Genomic DNA, 22,025 nt, shown 5'->3' with positions numbered 1-22,025 from the left:
AACTCCAACTTTTCTCCAACTTCCAATGTTTCCTTGTTTGTTTGCTTTATTCCCTTCTCTCAAAATAAGTGCCTTCCACGGGTGATAGACGTGCTGGTGGAATCTTTTCAGTAAGAAAGGGCGAAAGGAGAAGGAGAAGAAAGAGACATTTAGGGGGAGCAGAAAAATGGTTTCTGCCCATTGCCTCTTCAGAGGGGGAAATGGGGCAGAGCTTTCCATCTGGGCCCTGGACCAGGAGCATCCAGGAGAGGCAAGAGAAAAGGACTGAGGTCTGTGCTGGAAGAAAAGACTGCAGATGGAACAAGAAGGAGACCACCCGACATAGAAGGAGCCTGAGAGAAAGAGAGAGAGCAGGTGCAAACATGCCTGCACTTGGCTGAATGGACACAGAGAAATTGCTTGAGCAAAGTGGGTGCAGCGACGTCCAGCAGGGGGAGCCGCGGAGCTACAAGAGCGAAGGACGCGAAAGGCCAGCCGGGAACCAAAGTTTGCAGACTGTCTGCAAGGGTGTCCCAGCGGCTTTGAGGCCAGTGGGCCAGCACTGGGGGGCGGGGGGGAGGAGGAAATGAGGGGGCATTCCTGACACTGCACAGAACTGAGGAACAGCTCCGGTGTGCAGTTGGAGGTATGCGTAAGACTCCCACCCCACAGCAGACGCCTCACACCGGCTTTCGTCTGTGGCAAAGAAGTGTCTTCTCCTTGACTCGTTTCTTTAGGCTGCCCCACTGCTAGGGGTCCAGGCTGGCTACAATTCAATTTCTGACAAGGGCAGAAACGAGACCCAGTGGAGAAGAGGGGCTGCATCGACCCACATCCCTCCCTGGGACTTCCCAGCAAAGAGGGCTGCTGAGGCCACACAATCCAATTACCTGCGTGGCAGCAAAGGAAGCAGGTCCTGCTGGTGGACGAAACCGGCCGGATCCATCTCTGGCTGGCTTGGCCACTAAACCTCCTCCTCGCCTCAGGGTAGAGCCTGGCTGGTGCCCTTCCAAGGAAGGGATGGCACGTTGTGTGCTCACCCAGGGCCAAGACAAAGAGTTTCAAGCCAGCCAGTGCCGCTGAACCATCGAGCACCTGTTTTGCTCGGCTGCTGAGGGTTGGAAAGAGAACCTCCTGCCCGCAAGGACACGAAAACTCAGAGTGCTCTGTGCCAAAGGTTTACCGCAAGCGTCTTCCTACTGTCATCTTCATCTTGGTGACACCGAAGCCCCAAGCCCTGGAAGGTCCCGCCCTGCAGTGTCCTGTGATTGTTCAGTGGTGCCAGGAAGGGCTCATACAAACTCACCTGTCCAGGAGAACCCTTTTAGCCCACAGCAGTGCACCTGTCGGAAGATAGCACCCTTGGGAGGAGGGCAGCCATGTGAAACAGCACATCTCACGCTGTGGCCAGGCTTTGCAGTGCTGTGGGGAGAGTTCCTCACTGGACAGCCCCCAATGGCCCCAGCATGTCTCATTATGCTTCCCTTCTGCTTCCCTGCAACTGCCTTGTAGACCAGGGCAGCAGGGAATGGGTGTGTCACCCATAAACAACAAGGGGCTTACTCCCCCCCCCCCCAATATGGTCAATTTGTGCTGGTGTTGGAGGTACAGCGGTGTGGTGTTGTTCCAGTGCCCAAGGCACATTCGTTGGCAGAACTGGAGAGTTGCTGTTGCTGGCACCTGAGGGCACATGCCCACAGCTTATGTCACTCAGACTGGCATTTCTGAAAATACAGGTTTGTGCCCTTAATCTGCTCCACACCCAGATCACAATTTTCCTACTCCAATGTGAGGTCTGCCACATGCATCGCAGCAGAAATGTCCCAAGGCATTGTGGCTGTGGCAGTGTGGCTACTGAGCCACTCCCCCTCCAAGGGCATCATCACGAACAGTGAAGCCCACCAGGGCCAATGCCAGGGGCATGCCAGCACCATGCCAGAGAATGCCTGGCCAAATCAGGCAGGGCGGACGTTGGGCAAGTTTCTCGATACTGTACTGATTAACCAGGAACACGACTCCTCTGACTGACAGGAGTGTGCAGAGATTAGGCACACAAGTTGTTGACTCTGTGCTGTTGCGTAACAGAGGTGGCAATGCCAAATCCAGCCCCAACTAAGAAGCCGAGCTCACCCAGCTAGGGGCAGTGGCCAAACTACGGGAGAACAGAGGAAGAGTGAGATCCGGCCTCACCATGGAGCTGAATGTCACAGTCACCCTCTTCCTGGTAGCCTTCATCTCCTGGCTCCTGGTTGCCGTAGCCAAGAGGAAGGGGGCGTCCAAGGGGAAACTGCCCCCTGGGCCGACTCCTCTGCCTCTGATCGGGAACTTTCTGCAGATCAAGTCATCGGAGACCTTTAAGTCCCTGATCAAGGTGAGTGCCAGTCCCTCAGAGCAGGGCTTGGGCACTAAGTGGGGACGGGGATGGGGGGTTTGGAAGAAGGCAGTAGCGTCGCTAGGAGGTGCGGGGGGTTGCAGTCCGCATCAGGTGACATGCACTTGGGGGGGTGACATGCTAAAATTGCGGTGGTTAGGAGTAACCCCATCATATTATATGCCGTTGGATGCAGAATTTCGAGCAGAATGCAATGCAAAAAAACCAGAGTGAAATATTGCCTTTCTATCAAAAGTTATGGCCCAAACTTTGGAGAACAAAAATGCATGGATCTCTATGGAAAGTGAAAGTGAGCCGTATCGCATGTTTACTCGTGAGTAGGCGAACTTGCCTTAGTCCATTGGAAAGGGCAAGAGAGGAATCCAACAACACCAGAATGGTCCTGATCCAATAAATGCAGCCCCCAAAAACACCTGATAAGGAAGTCCCTTCCTCCAAGCAGATGGATGTATTGAGCCAAATGGAAAGCAAAACTAAGTCTCACGGTTGCGTTTACTGGCGAGTAAGCAAATGTTCCTTGGCTGGTGGTCAGGCCAGGCAAAGGGGAATGTGAAGCCACCAGAATGGTCCTGATCAGATGGGACTGGAGCTCAACAAATGCTCCAGAAGCCTCCCCCCCCACCACTAAAAAGGATCAAAACAGAGGCTTCAGCTGATAAGGTGAACTTTTTTGAGACTTGCAAAGGCAGGTGGATCCTGACAGTGATCTGGTTTAAATAGAAGTTCTTAAATTGAACTGGACACTGGGTAGGGCTGAAAACCTTACTGGTTTTGGAGGGGGGTTGTTTGTTCAAAAAAAACAAAACACCTTTATTGGCATTAAAACAATAAATAACAATAGCAGTAGCCAGCACAGTGGCTATGTTGCCAAGAGAAAAGGCCGCAACAGGGAACTGGTAGGGAAAAAAGGGGGAAACCGGGGGGGGGGGGGAGTAGGATCAGGGTGGAGGTTTTAGCTTGGCAACTGCAAAAAGAAATTCTGCTAGTGTGTTAGTAATGGCCATGTGATTGTCACTCAGAAGGACGTGTAAAAGATCAATAGAGGTACCCAAGAGAAGAGACAACAGTGGTCTCAGATGTATGTCTCAAAGAGATTGGTGAGCCGGGCAGCAGCGTAGTATGTGGTCCACTGTGTCCAGTTCCAGAGAACAAAAAGGACATAATGTAAGATCGCACGGAATGTGAACAGCTGTGAACATGGCCAAAGTGAACAGCTGAGGGGAAGATTTTGAGTGTCGCAAGCATAAACGCTCTCCCCTTGGCAGGGTTAATCAGCTTGCTAAAATAGTTACCAGGACGACCAAGAGAGAGGGAAAGGTCAAAAAACTGGGGAGAACAAGTGGGATTAAGATTTGAAGAGAGTTGATTGAATTCAGATTCCCAAAGTTTAGATTTAATGATTTCGTGGGCCCTGTGGAGATCAGTATCTGCAACGGAGTCAGAGGAGAGGCCTAATGAAAGAAGCTTAGAATCCATAAATTTGAACCACTTGGAAAGGTAAGAGTCTTTTAATAGATCTTTCAAGAGGGACTCAGAGTAAATACTCAAGTGTAAACGGAGCCAGAACTTAAAAGTGAGGGACCACGCGATGGTAGAGGGGAGGTGGATCCCTAGTTCCAGCACAATAGTAGGTAATCTAATTAAATTGGGGACCCCCAGAATTCGTCTAAGGAAAGAGGCTGCCACTTGATCCAGGTCTTGATTCGCAGCCTCTATCCAAATGGGGACACCATACAACAGTCGGGAGGACATTTTTGTTTTCAATATGTGGAGGGCAGCAGGAACGTACTGATTGCCACTAGAGTAGTGAAAGAGGGCAGTGGCATTAAGTTGAAGGAAGACTGAGGAGATAGTGGATTTTCTGTGAGGGAGCCAACTATGGCCAAAATGAAAGGTAATCCCCAGATATTTGAACTTGTTGGAAGGAGAGATTACCTATCTTCCAGGGGATACGTACCTGGAAGCCCAAGGGGCCCAAGATTTAGCAAAAACCAACATTTTGGTTTTCTCAGAATTAAACTGAGAATTTAACTGTTTGGTTAAACAGTAATTTTGGAAAGAGGATAATAAGTGACGTGGGCCAAGGGGGTTGTTTGTTATTGCAGGCAGGTTACAGAGAAAATTCACTTGGTGGACCAGGTCTGGCTTCTACTTATTTAATTATTTGCTTTACTTTATTTATACTTATTTATTTTAATTTGTCTGATGATGTTACTTCCACCGTGACTTCACTTCTGGTGGCTCTTGGACAGACTGTCTTTCTAAAAAGTGGGTCCCAGTGCTAAAAGTTGAGAACTGCAGCAGTAAGGTGTTAGTAAGTTGACACCTGGGGGTGTGTGTGTGTGACACCACTAGTGACCAAAATCACTAAAATCACAGTTTGGAGGAATAATACCATCATGTTCTATATCAATCAATGCGTCATTTCATGCAGAATGTGTTCTATCTTTGTTCTATCGAAAGGTACCAGTGGGGGCGGAGTGATGTTACATCACCACGCCCACCACCTGGGGTGTTGCCCCGCCCACTGCATGGAGGGTGACGTGCTGGCATCCCACACCGGGTGACACAAACCCTAGTGACACCACTGGAAGAAGGATCTTCTTCTTTAGGCCCCTCTGTCTCCCCCCTTCCTTCTCTTGCACCTGCCTCCATGGATGCACCCTCCCTTCTGCAGGCCCTTCCAGCCAGTGCTGCTGCTTCTGGTTGACTAGATTCTTGGGTGTGCTTGCCTCTACTCAGCCCCTTTGCCACCCCCTGAATCCCTCTCTCTGCTTGCCCCTCTACCTGTCCCTAGACTCTACTTTGGTTGCACTTGATGGGTCAAGACCAGGGGGCAGTTTGGCTGGAGCTCTTCTTCTGCCCAGGACTTGGAGAAATCTGAGCACTGCTGGGATTCTACCACAGCCCACATTGGAGCAGTGATGTGATGTGCGCCTCAGGCTGAACATCTGATGCCTGACTCACTCTGTGCTCCGGCTTTAGGGCAAGGCAGGAGGCAGGTGGACTGAAAAGCATTCTCCTGCTAGGCAGTGGAAACAGGGGAGGAAGGAAGAAGGAATTCCCTGCTTCCTTGCAGGATTGTTACGAGGGAAAGACGTGTAGCTTCTGTTCACAGGGCAAAAACAAACCTTGCAAATAAAAGAAAACCAACGCGATATTAAGCAGGGGGAGGGCAGCAGTGGCGTAGACAGGAGGGGTGCAAAGCACTAAGTCTTGCAGGGGGTGTGCAAATGGCCCCTCCCTTTTGCTTCTGTTTTGTCCCCCTGCCTGGAATTTCTCCACAAAGGAGCCAGAGGGGCTCCTTAGTGCTTTAACCCCCTCTAGCTATGCCACAGGAGGGCAACCATGCCTCTTCACACCGCCCCGCCCCCCGCAGTCTGTCTTTTCCAGAAACTGTCTGCTGTGCCTGGCACCATTTTTCTAGGTTGTGCCTATCATTGTGTTTCCCTGTATAAACCATTTCGTCAAAACCATTTCGTCAATTATTAATATTGTTATTAATCAGACTAGAGAGAATGATGCCCTGTTGACAAACAAGGGGGAAGGGGAGGGGCCCTTGCACACCACGTTCAGGAGCCTGAAAACATAGTGCTTTGTACCCCCTCTAGCTCCGCTGCTGGCTGCCAGCCTGTTATTAAACGCCTGCATATCTGCGCTTTGCCTCCTCTTGCTCACTGCTCCAGTCAAAGTCAGAGCCGCCCCACCATTTCAATGGGCTTGAATGAGGGATCTGATCTCCCGCAGAAAGTGCACTGGGCTGTTTGCTCCAGGCAAGCGGTGGGTCTCTGAGAGCAGTGGGACTTGGAGTCAGATCCTGCCTGGTCCCATTGCAAAGGTCTGCCTGAAGAAGGACTAAGCTAGAAATGGCGTGAAGTCTCCAGAACTACCTTGGGAGAACCCATGGGGCTGCTTTGCAGGCGCTCAATGTGAACAGTGTGGGTTTTGCTGAAACGGCTGATTGGTGGAGGACAGCACCAGGGTCAAGGCTCTGCCCTGGATCAGTAGGCCACTGAGCACATACTGAGTGCCTCATGGAGAAGGACAGAAGAAGAGTCCGGCTGGATTAGACCCAAGGCGTGTGCAGTTCCACACTCTGCCCCATACATTTCAGTTGAGAGGTTACAACATCCAGGCCAGAGTTAGAGATGCAGGCTGAGCTGGGCCACCCTTTTTTCCCAAAATCAGAACCAGCAGGCATGTGGTTCATTCAATGAAGAAAAACTTCAGGGAGGGGAGCATAAGGGTTCCCTGGTTGGAACAGATGAAAGAAAACATTTCTTTACCCAGTGTGAAATTAATCTGTGGAACTCCTAGCCACAGGATGTGGTGATGGCCCCTGGCCTAGATGCCTTCAAAAGGGGATTGGACAGATTTCCAGTAGAAAAATCCATCGCAAGTTACAAGCCGTGATAGGTATGTGCAACCTTCTGGTTTTAGAAGTGGGCTACCTCAGAATGCCAAATGCAAGGGAGGGTACCAGGATGCAGGTCTCTTGTCTTGTGTGCTCCCTGAGGCATGGGGGGGGGGGAGCTACTGTGAGATGCAGGAAGCTGGACTAGATGGGCCTATGGCCTGATCCAGTAGGCTCTGAAATTATTATGAATGGTCTGCTTGAGTGAACTGCCCAGTCGCCCACAGTGGCAGTGGTCTGGATACGCTAAGCGTGCACTGCAGGGAGACCGCCAAGCCCAAGGGGTGCACCATCTTCCAGGCAATGATGCAGAGTTGTCTCTTTTGTTTCCTGTCCAGCTGAGTGAAAAATATGGCCCAGTGTTCACGGTCTATTTTGGAAACCGCCCCATTGTGATCTTGTGTGGATTTGAAGCGGTGAAGGAGGCCCTGATCAACAAGGCCGAGGAGTTCAGTGGCAGAAAGACCATGCCCACCCTAGAGCGGACCTTCCAGGGCTATGGTGAGAACTGTTGCCTGGCCTGGCTGGACGGGGTGCCCCTCTGCTCCACCCCCGGCTGCCACTCAGGGGAACCCTTTCCATCTTCACAGGGGTGGTGTTCGCAAACGGAGATCGCTGGAAGCAGCAGCGCCGCTTCTCCCTCACCATCTTGCGGAATTTTGGGATGGGGAAGAAGAGCATTGAGCAGCGGATCCAGGAAGAAGCCCAGTTCCTGCTGGAGGAGTTTCAGAAGACCAGTGGTGAGGAGGGGCGAGGAGGGTGGGGAGGACCCCCCCCCCAGCACTGTCCCAGGTCATGGGGGATCAGGTGACAGCTGACTGCAGAGAAGCAGGCCAAAGTGTCGTGGTGGAAGCAGCCCTGGCTTGGGGGGGGGGCTTAGGGCAGGCTCTGAGGATATTGCAATCGGGGCCCCTGACAGACCCCTCAAGACATCCCTCCAGGGCACCCATTCTCTCTCCTTCATGGTGCAGAGAAGCCCTTTGATCCCCTCTTCTTCCTGAGCCGGGCCGTCTCCAACGTCATCTGCTCCATCGTCTTTGGTGACCGCTTTGACTACGAAGACAAGGAGTTCCTAGCTCTGATGAAGATAATGAATGACAGCTTCCGTGAGATGAGCACCGCCTGGGCGCAGGTACGCCCCTCTGCACCTGGGAAAAGGGGGAGGGGCCTGGGGAAGAGAAGGACTGATCACAAAGTCACACTGCCCTGCTAGCATCCCATGTCCAATCTCTCTATATGTAGTCTGGGCCCAGGAGGGCATTTCACGCCCTTTTCCTCTCTCTCCAGTTCTACGATATCTATGCCAGCTTCCTGAAGTACTTCCCAGGCCCCCACACCAAGATTTATGACCTCCTAGAAGACATGAGGCTCTTCGTTGCCAAGAGAGTGAAGAAGAACCAGGAGACGCTGGACCTCAACTCCCCTCGTGACTTCATCGACTGCTTCCTCATCCAGATGGAGAAGGTACGGCTCTTGGCAAGCAGGTGGGCGATCCCTGAGCTGGCTGGACAGGGCTCCGCTCCGCTGGGCAGCTGCCAGCAGAGAGTCTTCCTGCCACTTTCCGACATCAGCTGCAACGAGGGCACAGCAGCTGCCACACCCCACCCTTCTGACAGTGCTTTGTTCTGGCAGGAAAAAGACAACCCGGCTAGTGAATTCAATGTTAAGAACCTGGAGCTCACCACCCTCAACCTGTTCTTTGCTGGGACGGAGACTGTCAGCTCGACCCTGAGATACGGGTTCCTCTTGCTGATGAAGTACCCTGAGGTGCAAGGTAAAAAGTGGAAGCTATGCTCCCTGCAGCAGTGATGGTCGCAACTCATCCCAGCGATGAGTCTGCGCAGGCCAAGGGAACTGTGCGCTAGCAAAAGCCATAGAGTATTCAGAATTAGAAGGTCATCTAGTCCAACCCCCTGACAGGGGGCCACCCAGCCTCTGCTCGGGGGCCCAGGATTGCATGAGGTCAGGTGTTCCAGTGCTGGGCAGCTCTTGCACTGAGGAAATCCCTCCTCACGTCTATATCTGCCTCAGTGTTGTTGAAATCTCTTGGCTCCAAGTCCTGCCCCCGGGAAGCCCAGAGGGCACGTCCTCCTGTGTGTGAGCCCTTCAAATGGCTGGCATTTGAAGGCAGCTCTCACACCACCCCACCCCTGCAGTCTTCTCTGCTCCAGGCTAGATATGCTCTGGTAACCAGTCCTACTGAGTCTTGGACTCCCGTCCCCTCGCCATCTTCGTGGCCCTCCTCTGATCTCGCTCCTGCTTGTCACTGTCCTTAAAACATGGTGCTCAAAACCACCTCCTTCCAATGTTGAGCTTTTTCAAGAGAAGCAAAGAAACTGCCTTCTCTCTAAGAGTTGGCAAAGCCAAATCCTTCTGATAGTTTTAGAAAACATGCAGGGGGAAAAATGAGCCAGAGTCATGCTTAAGATGCTCTCAAATATTTATCAGTAAGACAAAAGATGGCTCAGAATGTTTCTTAAAGGGAAATGGAAAAGAAGGTGCCTGTATTTCCAGCCTAAAAATACCTGGATTCTGAATTCCACATGTGCTTTCCATCGCTGGCATAGTGGTGCCAATGGGACATGTGCTGCATCCTGCAGTTGAGTGTCACTCACGGAGGCCTCCTCAAAGCCAGGGAATGTTTGTTCCCTTACCTCAGAGCTGCATTGCCCTATGTCAGTGCTGGAAAGGGGGTTAGGATTGCGCCCAAAGTGTATTTGCTTGGGAGGGAGCAACAAGTGAGCAAGCAAAGTACGGCTGCAATGCTATGCGCACATTCCCGAGAGTCAGCCCTTCTGAAAACAGTGGGACTTTGCCTAGGATTGGGCTGTCAGTCAGGTCAATATCACTTTGACAGCAAAGGTGCACGAGGAAATTGACCGCGTGATTGGCCAGGCCCGCGTCCCAAACATCGAAGACCGGAACCAGATGCCATACATGGATGCCGTCATCCACGAGGTGCAGAGGGTCAGCGACCTCATCCCCATGGGTGTGCCCCATGCAGTCACCTGTGACACGGAGTTCAGAGGCTATGTCATTCCCAAGGTACGGGTGGCCCAGGTCCGTGGGCGGGCAGGGGGAACTTCAACAAGGGGTGTCCCTGGAGCGAGACTTTCAGGAGCCGGTTTTGTGCCATGCAGATCCCACAGCATTGCTTCATACCACCCATAGTGATCCCATGGAATATGCTGACCTCACAGTCCGGTAGCCCAGCAGGGCAGCCAAGTTGCCTGTCGGGCATCTCCCTCCCAGCCTGGCTGCAGCAGGCAGGGCTGGAACTCCTTCCTGGCCGCACCCAAAGGAAGCACTAGGGGTCAGTATCAAGCCGCTAAGATCTGAGACAGGGAAGGCCGGACTGGAGCAGCCCATCTGTCAGCCATCACATAAGGGGCATGCGGTGGGTGGGGAGGCAGGTGAGGTAGTCCCCCCCCCCCGCTGCTGCCATGTGAGGTGTGCAAGCACACACAACCCACATGCTATGCAAACAACACAGTCCTGGAACGAGCTGGAATCCCTAGCATGTCTGCACTGCTGAAACAGAGATGCCTGCGTTGGCTCGGTCATGTCGTGAGAATGGATGATGGCCGGATCCCAAAGGATCTCCTCTATGGAGAACTCGTGCAAGGAAAGCGCCCTACAGGTAGACCACAGCTGCGATACAAGGATATCTGCAAGAGGGATCTGAAGGCCTTGGGAGTGGACCTCAACAGGTGGGAAACCCTGGCCTCTGAGCGGCCCGCTTGGAGGCAGGCTGTGCAGCATGGCCTTTCCCAGTTTGAAGAGACACTTGGCCAACAGTCTGAGGCTAAGAGGCAAAGAAGGAAGGCCCACAGCCAGGGAGACAGGCCAGGGTCAGACTGCACTTGCTCCCGGTGTGGAAGGGATTGTCACTCCCGGATTTTCAGCCACACTAGACGCTGTTCCAGAACCACCTTTCAGAGCGCGATACCAGAGTCTTCCAAGACTGAAGGCTGCCAACTGTGTGTGTTGCACACTTCACCCAGCGGCGCTGTTCAAAGGACTCAGGGGGGAGGCTCTGCCTCTCCTGCCTCCCCACTCACTGCAAGTCCCTGCACCACATCACACCGCATCTCACATGCCACTCCTGGGGACCTGCCACTCACATGACTGGGTAGCCCAGCGGTTCTCAGGTGCCAGTCAGAGGAAAACGGAGGTGGTGCTGGATCAGGAGGCAGGTGTGGCACCAGTGAGCACAAAGGTGCTTTTCTCCGGGTCTGGCAGTGCTCCGGCCATGCGTGTCCTGCCGGACTCTCTGCAGGCCTGACAGCTGCCTTCTCTCCTTCCCAGGGGACAGAGGTCTACCCCATGCTCAGCACTGTCCTGCACGACCCCACCAAGTTCAAAAACCCCAACTCCTTCAACCCAGAGAACTTCCTGGACGCCAGCGGCCGCTTCAAGAAGAACGAGGCCTTTATGCCCTTCTCGGCAGGTAGGGCCCCCTCCCAGGGGTTGGTGGTGGCCTGACTGCGCTACTCTTGGGACGTGCGAATGTGGGTCTCCCCCATTCTGGCTCTGGGTGAGCCCCCTTCGGAGCCAGGCCTTTCAGCTGCAGCTCCTGCGTGTTGGTTGAGAAAACACACGCGCTGCCCTTTTAGCAGATGAATCAAGCAATCCCCAGGGCCCCGTCCCATCCCACACTCCAGCACTGATGGAGCCCTGCAAGGGGGCGTGCACTGTGTCCTGCGGTGGGGTGCCAGGACGCAGCGGGCCGCCTCCTCCTCAAGGGACTGTTGGTTCCCTTCCCTTGTGGCTGCGTTGCGCCTGCAGCAGTGCTGGAAAGCTGGATAGGATCAGGCCCTTAGTTTGCTTGGTCATCTTGCCCTCTGCGTATAAATGGCTCCTCCTGCTAGACCTGCAGGCTTGTGTTCATTTTTTACCGACTCCAGTCGGGTGCCTCCCCCTGCAGATGCCCAATAGCGCGGATGCTGTTTTGCAGCGTGCTCAGAGGCAGCCGTCCATCACCCTTGCTCCAGCCCCCTGACAGCGACTGGCCTTCACCCAGCCTGGCCTCTTTTCTGTGTGTGGGCCCTCTGGGGACATGAGGTTGTGCTGTGCTTTGAGAACCACTTTTGGTTGCACTTTTGGTGCGTAAATATGATTCTGTACAGCGACCACAGCCCTGCGCACCAGAGAGGACCGGTGAAAGCAGAGGCTTCTGGGCCGCTGGGAGTGGGGACCTGGGCAGGCCTAAGCCACAGGTGCTGCTGCAGGTTTTTTCTCCTCACCTCTTGCATGAAGAAACATGAGCAGCTGGTGGTGTTTCCAGCACACCTCCTGGGAGAACCAGCAGCTCTGAGCAGGGCAGACCACTCTCGCAGCTGCAAATCTTGCCACGTCCCGTCTGGCTGATGGCGCTTCTCTTTCCCTGGCAGGGAAGCGGATCTGCCTGGGAGAGGCTCTGGCCCGGATGGAGCTCTTCCTCTTCTTCACCACCATCCTGCAGAGATTCCGGCTGAAGCCCCTCGTGGCCCCCAGGGACATTGACCTCGCCCCCCAGGAGAGTGGCTTTGCCAACATCCCACCCTTGTACAAGCTCTCGGTTGTCCCACGCTGAGCAGAGCCCCCTTTCTCCCCCCTTGACTCCCAGACCCCCTGGTAGGAGGGGTGGTGTCTGGTTCCTTTCCCCAGCTCTCCCAAATGGGCTTTTGGGTGCACCCCCAAACTGCACTCTCTGCACTCAAATTCTGTGCTTCAGGAGGATCATCCAGGCAGGAAGGAGGCACTCCCTCTGCAGTCCTTCCAGGCCCCTGCATGCCTCTTCATGTACATCTCATTGCAATCAAACACATGTGCCTTTAAACCTGGAGGCTGCCTTACAAACTGCAAGCTTTTCACTCACATGTGTGGGATTTGTTTGGAGGTTTGGGGTTTCCTGCTGGCCCACAGGGTGGTTGCCCCAAAGGTTTCCTGGGACTCTTTCTCTGGGGAATCCAGCCTGGTCTCCAACCTCTAGCAGGGTCCACTCATGACTAGCCGATTCATGCCAACATGGTCATGAGGCCCGTTTGTGAGAAAAGAGTCTTGGCTTGACCCCCACCCGTCTACTCCCTGTGGGGTAGTCCCTAAGCCCGAGCTGGGAGGCACAGACACTTGCCCAGGGAAGTCCTCCTTGACCCACTCAACACATAGCTGGGCTTCCCAGTCGGCCTGGCCAGAAGGCTCTGCCTCTTTCCACTGCCCTTTAATTGCAGGCATGAAGCACTGGAGTCTGTAAATGACTGTCGACATGCTAAATTTCAGGACTAACTGTGTTAGCTCCAGGCAGTGGTGTCTTTGCTTTGGCCCAGCAGGAATCCACAAACTGAGTACCAGTTTGGGGAAGGGGCAGGGCTGTTTCCAGAAACACTCCCCTCACCCAAATACACTGATGGACACTGTGGGAGTTGTCGCTCCCTTTCCATACTGGCAACGGCCCTGAGACTTTGGCAACTGCAGTTTGGGCAGAAATCCAACAGGGAAGGCAGGTGGGACACAGACACCTATGGAACTGCTGCTTCTTGGCAAAAGCACACAATCTGTGCAAGGGGGGGTGCTCCTGGTAGCTGGCATGAGCTTTGTGGATGTGCGGGAGAGCGGAGTTCCTGTGGCTGCTTCCGATGGGATTCCACGCCGAGGCTGGTGCTTGCCCTTTTCTTTCTCTCCCCCCTGTGAAGTTGTGCTGCCTGCTGGTTGAAGATTTGTATAAATGCGCTGCAAAGGCTTTTGCTTCACTGCTCTGACCGAACGTGTGTCTGTCTGGCATTTCCCCTCCTGATCAAGAGGTGCCCCCGGACACCTCAGAAGGCCATGAAACCAGTCAGTCCACACAATTCAATCTAGCAACTGAAAATGACAGTCGGTAAAGGGTCAGTTGGACAGCTGCAGAAACAAAGGGACTTGTGGCACACCGCAGAGCAGCTCCACATGCCCAGCCAAGAGAGGGGGGCACACGTCTTGGGGCATCACTGGCAGAGAACATCAGCCGTAGGAGAGCACTGGGACCTGGCCCAAGAAAGGGGGTGTACTAGCCCCGGACCCTTTCCTTGTGGCCGGCCCTCCCAAGCCCCAGTCACCCAGCAGGCATACTCCCCCCCCCCCAGCTTCTCTTATCAAGTCCAACCAACCACGATTGTCATCGCCTCTTCCTAATGCAGCACCTCTGGTATACATGGCACCACTGTTGAACATGGGTGCTTCGGAGCATAGGAGCGCACCATTGGAAACAGCTGGAAGGGTGGCAACAGGCAAGTGCCTGGCAGGCATTTGACAGTGCAGGATCCTGAGCGTGGCAGCACATTTACCCACAGGCAGGCACTGAGGGGTCGTGCGAATTCCTCGTGTTCCCAGGTAAGAGGAAAGGGGTCTCTTGGACAGCCACTGCTTCCTGGCGGCATCCACACACTTTCAGACCTGGCCGCGAAGCTCCCCTCTCTGCCTCAGGCTGGTCGCAGGACAAGGCTCGGCCTGGCCCGGGTCCAGCAAGTCTTGCTGCGGGCCACCAACTCGGAGGCACCTCTGCCAGCAAGAAGAGCCTCACAAACATCCACCTGGGCTAAAAGTGGCACATGTGAGTGGGGAAAGCACCGCATTGGCAGGCTCTGGTGCACCCCTCCCTCCCCACTTGTGTTCATTAGAAGAGCATCTGTGAAGAGCCCCCGTGCACTCCCGTGAGCCCAGCTAAGCTTCCACAAGAGACTTCGCCCAAACCACGGGGTCTGTCCCATTGCAGTCCTGCTCGACTGGACAGCACTGGACTGGGTGGGTCTTCTTTGTGCCATCTGGAGTGCTCTGGCAGGGGAACCAAGCCTCCGAGCCAGGTCCTTGCAGGCACCTTCCAGAAGGTCACTGCGTTGCCTGTCCCACCTGGGCCTTCTCTTCAGCAAATGCGTAGCTGCCCCAAGTAGCCTACAAAGCGCGCATAGGGCCCATCGGGCTGATGTGCAATTCCTTGCTTGTGCCCCCTTTCTGTTGGCAGCCCCCTTTCTGTTGGATTTTCTTAACTCAAAACTGACCAATGAGACTGATTGTTCTGAGAGCAATGAGACGTTATAACGTTATTGACTTGTTGCAGTGACATGCAATTATGATACAGCAGGAACCAATAAGGTATTAATATGAGTCAGCTCTCATTTCCCTGTCTCATAATGCAGTTACCCTGCTAACTGTGTAAGGATGCAAATCTTCAAATGGTGCTCTTGCTATATTGAGCAGGGGGAGAATCACCATCCCTTTTCCTTCCAGCACAGTGTCTCAAACCAATCGGGGGCACACTTTTTATTTATTTCCTTAATTAAAATTGATTTAATGGGGGGGGGGGGCTACAAATACTCTTTGACTCCAGGTAGCAGAGAGATGCCTTTGCTGTGCCACTGGCTGGGGGAGGTGGCAGAGCAACTGGGTGATGAGCTGCTGGGGAGCAGGCAGGTTCCCCCCCCCAATTTTCTTTGCTTAAAAGCCTGATGTGATGTCACTTCCAGTTGTGACATCACTTCCGGGGCATCATTTTGAGCTTGGCACCAGGCTACACGGTTGTGAGGCTCTTTCTGCTGGCAGAGGTGCCTCCGAGTTGGTGGCCTGCAGCAAGACTTGCTGGACCCGGGCCATTCCGAGCCTTGTCCTGCGACCAACCTGAGGCAGAGAGGGGAGCTTCACGGCCAGGTCTGAAAGTGTGTGGATGCCGCCAGGAAGCAGTGACTGTCCAAGTGACCCCTTTCCTCTTACCTGGGAACACGAGGAATTCTCACGACCCCTCAGTGCCTGTTGTGGGTAAATGTGCTGCCACGCTTAGGATCCTGCACTGTCAAATGCCTGCCAGGCACTTGCCACTTGCCTCTGCTTTCACTCCCCTTTTATTTATTTACTTAACGCCTCCCAGAAGGTCACTGCGTTGCCTGTCCCACCTGGGCCTTCTCTTCAGCAAACGCGTAGCTGCCCCAAGTAGCCTACAAACCCCGCGTAGGGCCCATAGGGCTGATGTGCAATTCCTTGCTTGTGCCCCCTTTCTGTTGGCAGCTGGAGGGTGGGCGTGACTGCAGTGCCCCACTGAGCCCAGCAATTCCCACCAGCCAAGTTGGCCTCATGAGCGTCCTGCCCCACTGCCCAGTGACAGACCCCCAGCGACCTGCCTGTCACATCCCTGGCTCTCCTTGCCCAACTCCTCCTCTCAGCCTAGGCAGGTCTCTGCCTCCATTGGTGCCACATTCTGGAAGCACCCAGAACTTTCCGGGGCCACAGCTCAGGCCATGGGGCTTTGGCCTAATCTGCTTAGGCATTTCTCCTCACAAAGGCGCAATGGGAGCCGGCTGGGACCGGCCCTCTGAAAGGCTGAGCCTCACCCACCGCTCTGGGGTGGACTCTCTGGCGCTAATCCTGCCTTTTCACGGTCTTTTGTGTCAGCCACTTCTCAGGTTTCTTCCTCCTTCAGGCTGGTTTCTCAGGCAATTTTGGCAGCCTGGTGAACTGTGAGCCTGTGTTCACCAGAGCACAGGCTGCCTGGTGAACGCCTGTGGGCTGCGCGTCCCGTTGGTCATGTTGGGGTCCCACCTGTGGGATTTAGCAGGGCGGCGGAGAAGAGAAAAGGAGGAACATTCCGACTTGGAGGCCATTGTAGGCAAATATATATAGGTTTGTGTGTGTGCCCCTTCTCAGAACTTTGCACTCATGGCCTCATGGCCTCTGGGCCTTTGAGCTCCCCCTTTATGCCCAACGTGACCAGTGGAAGAGAGTTGCCCACCTGCAGGCCAGACAGGAACCTGTTGAAAGGATCAAACGTGGCCGCAGCCAAGGGGGAGTTTCCCTGGAAATCTAGGGAACGTGGGAAGCTGATCAGAGTCATCACACAGCAGTCATTACACACAGTCATCACACAGCATGAACCTCCTGGCGCAGAGCCCAGCAAAACCCCCCCCCCTCCCCAGAAGTCCAGGCAGAGGCACTCCTCCAGGCAGGTCCCAACTTGCCTGTTCTGCTCATCCTCTTGCAGTCACCCGAGTGCTGCTACTGCCCTGACACACGTGACACAAGAGGAGGCCAAGAAGAGCAAGTTGAGTTGAGTTCACTTTGCAGTCTCCCCACCCAGCTCCATGTTTGTTCACGAGGGACGGAGAGATTAATGGTGAATGCGCTCCAAGTGCAAAGGTGAGGATCACAAAGGAGGCCCCGGGGAGTGGTTGTATGGTACACTCTTAGATAACACTCTTCGTGCCAAGGGGTAAGACAATCTCCCTTTACATAACTGTGGGTGCAAAGACAACCTCCCCGCTCCCCACAGGTGTTTGCCAGCTTCAAGAGGTGTCTTGCTGGTCCCGGGCCGGGGTGTCTGGATCACCTGATGTGAGAGTGCCCTGGAATGTTCTGTTTACGCTGAAGTTGAGAGCTGCTTTCCCAGTCGATAAGAGCCTGAAGGGTTGAACTGTGCAAAGATAAAAAACATTTATGAGTCTCCAGCATAGAATAACACTTGTAAAAACCTCGTTTGAAAAAATAGAGTGGATGGTCAGCCTGCCTGTGTAACCCCTTGGAGTCTAAGAGACTTGAGTCTATGAGCAAGGCAGTACAGAAACACTGTCATCATCATCACCATCTCCCATGTTCAGAGGCACCACTGACCACTTACCAGGCGGCTGCTTCCATGGCCTGCTGCTCGTGGGCTTCTGGACCAGAGGGACCCCCTTTGGCCTGGTCCAGCAGCCTGGCCCTTCTCTGGGCTTCTTGTGGCCTCAGATGGAAACCGCGGTGAGATGTCTCAGGCTGAACAGTGGAAGCTGGAAGCCACCAGGCAGAATCAAAGCCAGAATCAGCTCTGTGTGTTCTGCAAAACATGAAGAAGAATCTCCCCATCCTCCCAGCACTCATTTCTGTCCCCACAGAGAACCCAGCTTTCCCCACAGGTGGTTCCCACCCTGAGAACATTGCCCTGAAACCCAATCTTGTTTTCCTGCTGCATCCGGAACACCAAGAGCAAGAGGCCAGCCTGGTGTCACTTACAGGACAGGCTCCATAAAAGGGGCCCGCAAGGTGCCCAGCGGACACCTCAGCCTTCCCACGATGGAGCTCGGAGGAGCTCTCACCATCTTCCTGGCCATTTGCCTCTCCTGCCTGGTCCTCCTGTCTGCATGGAGGAGGATGCACAAAGGGGGCAAGTTGCCCCCAGGGCCAACTCCCCTTCCCTTCCTTGGCAACTTGTTGCAAGTGTCAACCAGCGAGACCTTCAAATCCTTCCTGGCGGTGAGTTGGGCCCTCTTTGGCAGGGCAGGAATGGAGGCCGTCAGCTCTAGAAGCCCACTGGGTGAGGACAAGGCGTGGCAGGGGATCCTGCCTGCATAGGAATGCATTCTGAATGGTCCCTGTGCTTCATGCTGTGTGTGAGGAGACTCCAGCAATCCCACATTTGAGCAGTGCCCCCCACCTGCATCTCCAGCCTCTTCAGCTCCAGAAGGGAGTTAAGAGAAGCACAGTCAGATGCAAGAACTGCTGGATCCACCATCTCGTTTGGTGGCAGGATTTCCAGTGGCCAACTGGATGCCTTCAGCCCTCTCTGCTGTTACTGACCTTTCACCCATCCCATGGCAAACAGTTGTTAGGAGTAGACTGCCTGTGGACCCCCATGTATTGGCAACCTTCAGTCTCGAAAGACTATGGTATCGCGCTCTGAAAGGTGGTTCTGGCACAGCGTCTAGTGTGGCTGAAAAGGCCAATCCGGGAGTGACAATCCCTTCCACACCGGGAGCAAGTGCAGTCTGTCCCTGGTCTGTCTCCCTGGCTATGGGCCTTCCTTCTTTGCCTCTTAGCCTCAGTCTGTTGGCCAAGTGTCTCTTCAAACTGGGAAAGGCCATGCTGCACAGCCTGCCTCCAAGCGGGCCGCTCAGAGGCCAGGGTTTCCCACCTGTTGAGGTCCACTCCTAAGGCCTTCAGATCCCTCTTGCAGATGTCTTCGTATCGCAGCTGTGGTCTACCTGTAGGGCGCTTTCCTTGCACGAGTTCTCCATAGAGGAGCTCCTTTGGGATCCGGCCATCATCCATTCTCACGACATGACCAAGCCAACGCAAGCGTCTCTGTTTCAGCAGTGCATACATGCTAGGGATTCCAGCACGTTCCAGGACTGTGTTGTTTGGAACTTTGTCCTGCCAGGTGATGCCGAGGATGATGAAGGGTCCATCAATCACTGTCCAGCATGATTGGTCTTTCCAAGACATCTAAGCTGGAGTCCATCACCCCCTCTTGTGGTTATGAAGTGCTACGTTACTTGCATTTTGTGGGAGGGAGCTTCCTTTGACCTGTCCTCCTGCACATCCACCCCACTGTAGCCCCCCTAATTCTAGTGCTAAGGGAGAGGGAGGTTCTAGTGCTGGGGGGGGGGTTATTGCAGGCAGGCTACAGAGTAAGCTCCATTGACCACTATGGGACTTACTTCAGAGTAGACATGCATAGGATTGGGCTCACAGGCTGCAATCCTACCCACACTTTCCTGAGAGTAAGCCCCATTGACCACTATGGGACTTACTTCAGAGTAGACATGCATAAGATTGGGCCCACAGGCTGCAATTCGACCCACATTTTCCTGAGAGTAAGCCCCATTGACCTCAATAGGACTTACTTCAGAGTACATTCACTTGGTGGAACAGGACTGGCTCCCCCTTATTTAATTATTTCTTTTATTTTAATTATTTATAATTATTTCTTTTAGTTTGCTTGATAATGTCACTTCCAATGGGTCCTGGACAGATTGTCATTCTAAAAAGTGGGTCCTGGTGCTAAAAGTTTGAGAACTGCTGCAATAAGGTGTTAGTAAGTTGACACAGGTGTGTGTGAGAGAGAGACTCTACAACTTTTCAAAATCACTAAAATCAGAGTTTGGAGGAATAAAGACCATCATGTTTTATATCAATCAATGCGTAATTTCATGCAGAATGCAATGAAACAAACCACATTGAAATATCTGTGTTCTAACAAAAGAATACAGCCAAAAAAACAGTGGGGGCAGGGCGATGGTACATCACCACGCCCACCTGGGGCATTGCCCTGCCCACTAAATGGGGAGACGCGCAGGTCTCCTGCACCGGGTGACGCGAATCCTAGTGACAGCACTGCCGGGAAGAAAGTGCTCCCCCCTTAGAAATCAGAGGAGCTTTAGCCAACTCTCCTGCCCAGGAGCACTGCTTTGTCTGCTTGTGGCGTTTCCGCTCTTCTTTCCAGCCAAGCTTGGCTCCCAACTGGCTTCCTTGAAAAACCCTCCAAGGACCAATTCCATTAGGTACATGTGAGGTTCCTCAAGGCAGCCCCGCTTGCAGTCTCTGGCAGCGGACGGTTGCAGGCTCTTCTCTCCCTCTGGAGGTGGCAGAAGGAGGTGCAGGAATCCTTGGGTGAAAACACAGGAGCAGCTCCTTTCTGCAGTGCTGGTGCCATCCAGTCTCAGCCTGCCCGCCCTACTGTCCCCATGGGAGGGGGCAGGAAATGGCTGCTGGAATGCCAGGGGGCAATCTCTTCAGCAGCTCCTTGTCGCTGTCTCGGCAGAGAGGGTCCACCAGGAGATTGACCAGGTCATTGGCCCCAACCTCATTCCCACCTCCGAGGACAGGATGTAGATGCCCTTCACAGATGCTGTTATCCATGAGATCCAGAGGTTCACAGACATCATCCCCATGGGGCTTCCAACCGGGACACCCAGTTCCGGAGCTACACCCTTCCCAAGGTGAGAGGTTTGCATGGGAGGGGGCCTGGGCAGGAGTGGTATGCAGGCAAGAAGAATCAAGCAAGCAAGCAAGAAGCCCCATTCCAGTGGCATAGCTCATGATGGTGTAGCCCAGTGCCAAGCTCAAAATGTTGCCCCGGAAATGATGTCACAACCGGAAGTGACGTCATGCCCAGGCTTTTAAAAAGTGAAAATTGGGAGGAACCCCCCTCGTCCCCCCAGCAGCTCACCACCTACTTGCTCTGCTGCCTCCCCCCAGTCAATGGCATAGGTGAGGAATCTGTCGGCTACCTGGGGGTCAAAGAAGATTTGTAGCCCCCCAGACAAAATCAAATTTAATTAAGTAAATAAATAAAATTGTGCCTCTGATTGGTTCGAGACACTGTGCTGGGCTGAAGAGGGATGGTTATTACCCCCCCTGCCCAGTATAAGAGGGGCACCACTTGAAAAAGTGCCTTTTTACCCAGTTAGCAGGGATAACTGTATTATGATGCATGGAAATGAGAGCTGACTCATATTAACACCTTTTTGGTTTCATGTTGTATCATGATAACATGTCATTGCAACATGTCAATAAAATAATAACACGTCTTTGAATCTCAGAACAATCAGTCTCATAGGTTGGTTTTGAGTTAAGAAAACTGAGTTTTTGTTCCATAAGGCAGTTGTGTTTTCATTTTCTGGTTAACTGACCATAACTTTTGGTACAATCCAGATATTCCAATGCAGTTTGCTTCATTGCATTCAGCATTAAATTACCTTTCCATGGTGTGTGTATGTATGTATGTATGTAGAGCTTCCACAACAGCTTCCTGATGCTCACCATGAAAGGGCTCAGGCAGGGTTTGGTGGGGGCACATGGGTGGCCCTCTGCCTGGACAGAGGGTGACTGTTGCCTGCCTGACAACACCTGCATGGCCTCTGCTCTCCCCCAGGGAAGCGCATCTGCCTGGAGGAGGCCATGGCCCGGATGGAGCTCTTCCTCTACTTCACCACCACACTGCAGAGCTTCAGCCTGAAGTCCCTCGTGCCCCCAGAGGACATTGACATCTCCCCCAAAGTGAGCGGTTTTGGGAACATCCCACCCACCTATGAGCTGTGCCTGGTGCCGCGCTGATCTCGGGGCTGGGCTGGCCTCCAGTGAGGTGGGCTTGGAGGGAGGGAAGAAGAGGCAGCCTGCATTTCTCTCCACTTGGCACAGACCCTTCCCAACTGCCGCAGAAGAATCACACACAAACACCTGCGCATGGAATTGTTGTAAGCCAGTAAACCTTCTGGATTAGTTTCCTGGTACCATTGCAACCATTGCAATGGCAGACCATGACCCATGGGATCAGGCCTTATGTCTGCTATGTCAAGGGTCTGCAAACGTTTTGGCCAAAGGGCCGCATCAAATATCTGGCATGGTTTTGAGGGCCGGAAAAAAATTTAAATATAAAATTTAAATAAATAAATTAGAGATGGAACTTAGATGAGTGAATAAATGAATGAGTGGGCTCATTCATTCAACCTCTCTGGCCCTCAGAACACCCTCCAGAAGCGATCAGAG

At 53.5% G+C, this 22,025-nt stretch overlaps 1 protein-coding gene across 5 annotated transcripts; it reads left to right on the top strand.

Annotated features, from left to right (window-relative positions):
- The first annotated feature begins 2,170 nt into the window (after window positions 1–2,170).
- On the top strand, window positions 2,171–21,593 carry LOC136661261 (cytochrome P450 2G1-like). Of its 5 annotated transcripts, none has more exons than XM_066638361.1 (9): window positions 2,171–2,350; window positions 7,124–7,286; window positions 7,376–7,525; window positions 7,757–7,917; window positions 8,073–8,249; window positions 8,418–8,559; window positions 9,643–9,830; window positions 11,094–11,235; window positions 21,412–21,593. In XM_066638361.1, exons 1-9 carry the CDS (start codon window positions 2,171–2,173, stop codon window positions 21,591–21,593), a joined length of 1,485 nt encoding a protein of 494 aa, XP_066494458.1. The 5 variants fall into 5 exon arrangements, with proteins under 5 accessions (XP_066494458.1, XP_066494461.1, XP_066494459.1 ...); XM_066638364.1 differs by lacking the exon at window positions 21,412–21,593 and adding an exon at window positions 12,179–12,425 and having other exon boundaries at window positions 7,280–7,286; XM_066638362.1 differs by lacking the exon at window positions 21,412–21,593 and adding an exon at window positions 12,179–12,425 and having other exon boundaries at window positions 7,376–7,522.
- The last annotated feature ends 432 nt before the right edge of the window (window positions 21,594–22,025 follow it).

This window comes from Tiliqua scincoides, chromosome 10 (genome assembly GCF_035046505.1).
Source record: "Tiliqua scincoides isolate rTilSci1 chromosome 10, rTilSci1.hap2, whole genome shotgun sequence".
Taxonomy (NCBI): Eukaryota; Metazoa; Chordata; class Lepidosauria; order Squamata; family Scincidae; genus Tiliqua; species Tiliqua scincoides.
This window is presented reverse-complemented; position numbering and strand designations above follow the sequence as displayed.

Excerpts from the sequence above, each read along its gene's own strand:
- LOC136661261 (XM_066638361.1), top strand. The coding sequence starts at position 2,171 with ATGGAGCTGAATGTCACAGTCACCCTCTTCCTGGTAGCCTTCATCTCC. Across the intron at positions 7,287-7,375 it reads GCGGACCTTCCAGGGCTATG|GGGTGGTGTTCGCAAACGGA; the intron begins GTGAGAACTGTT and ends CCATCTTCACAG. Across the intron at positions 11,236-21,411 it reads CTTTATGCCCTTCTCGGCAG|GGAAGCGCATCTGCCTGGAG; the intron begins GTAGGGCCCCCT and ends GCTCTCCCCCAG.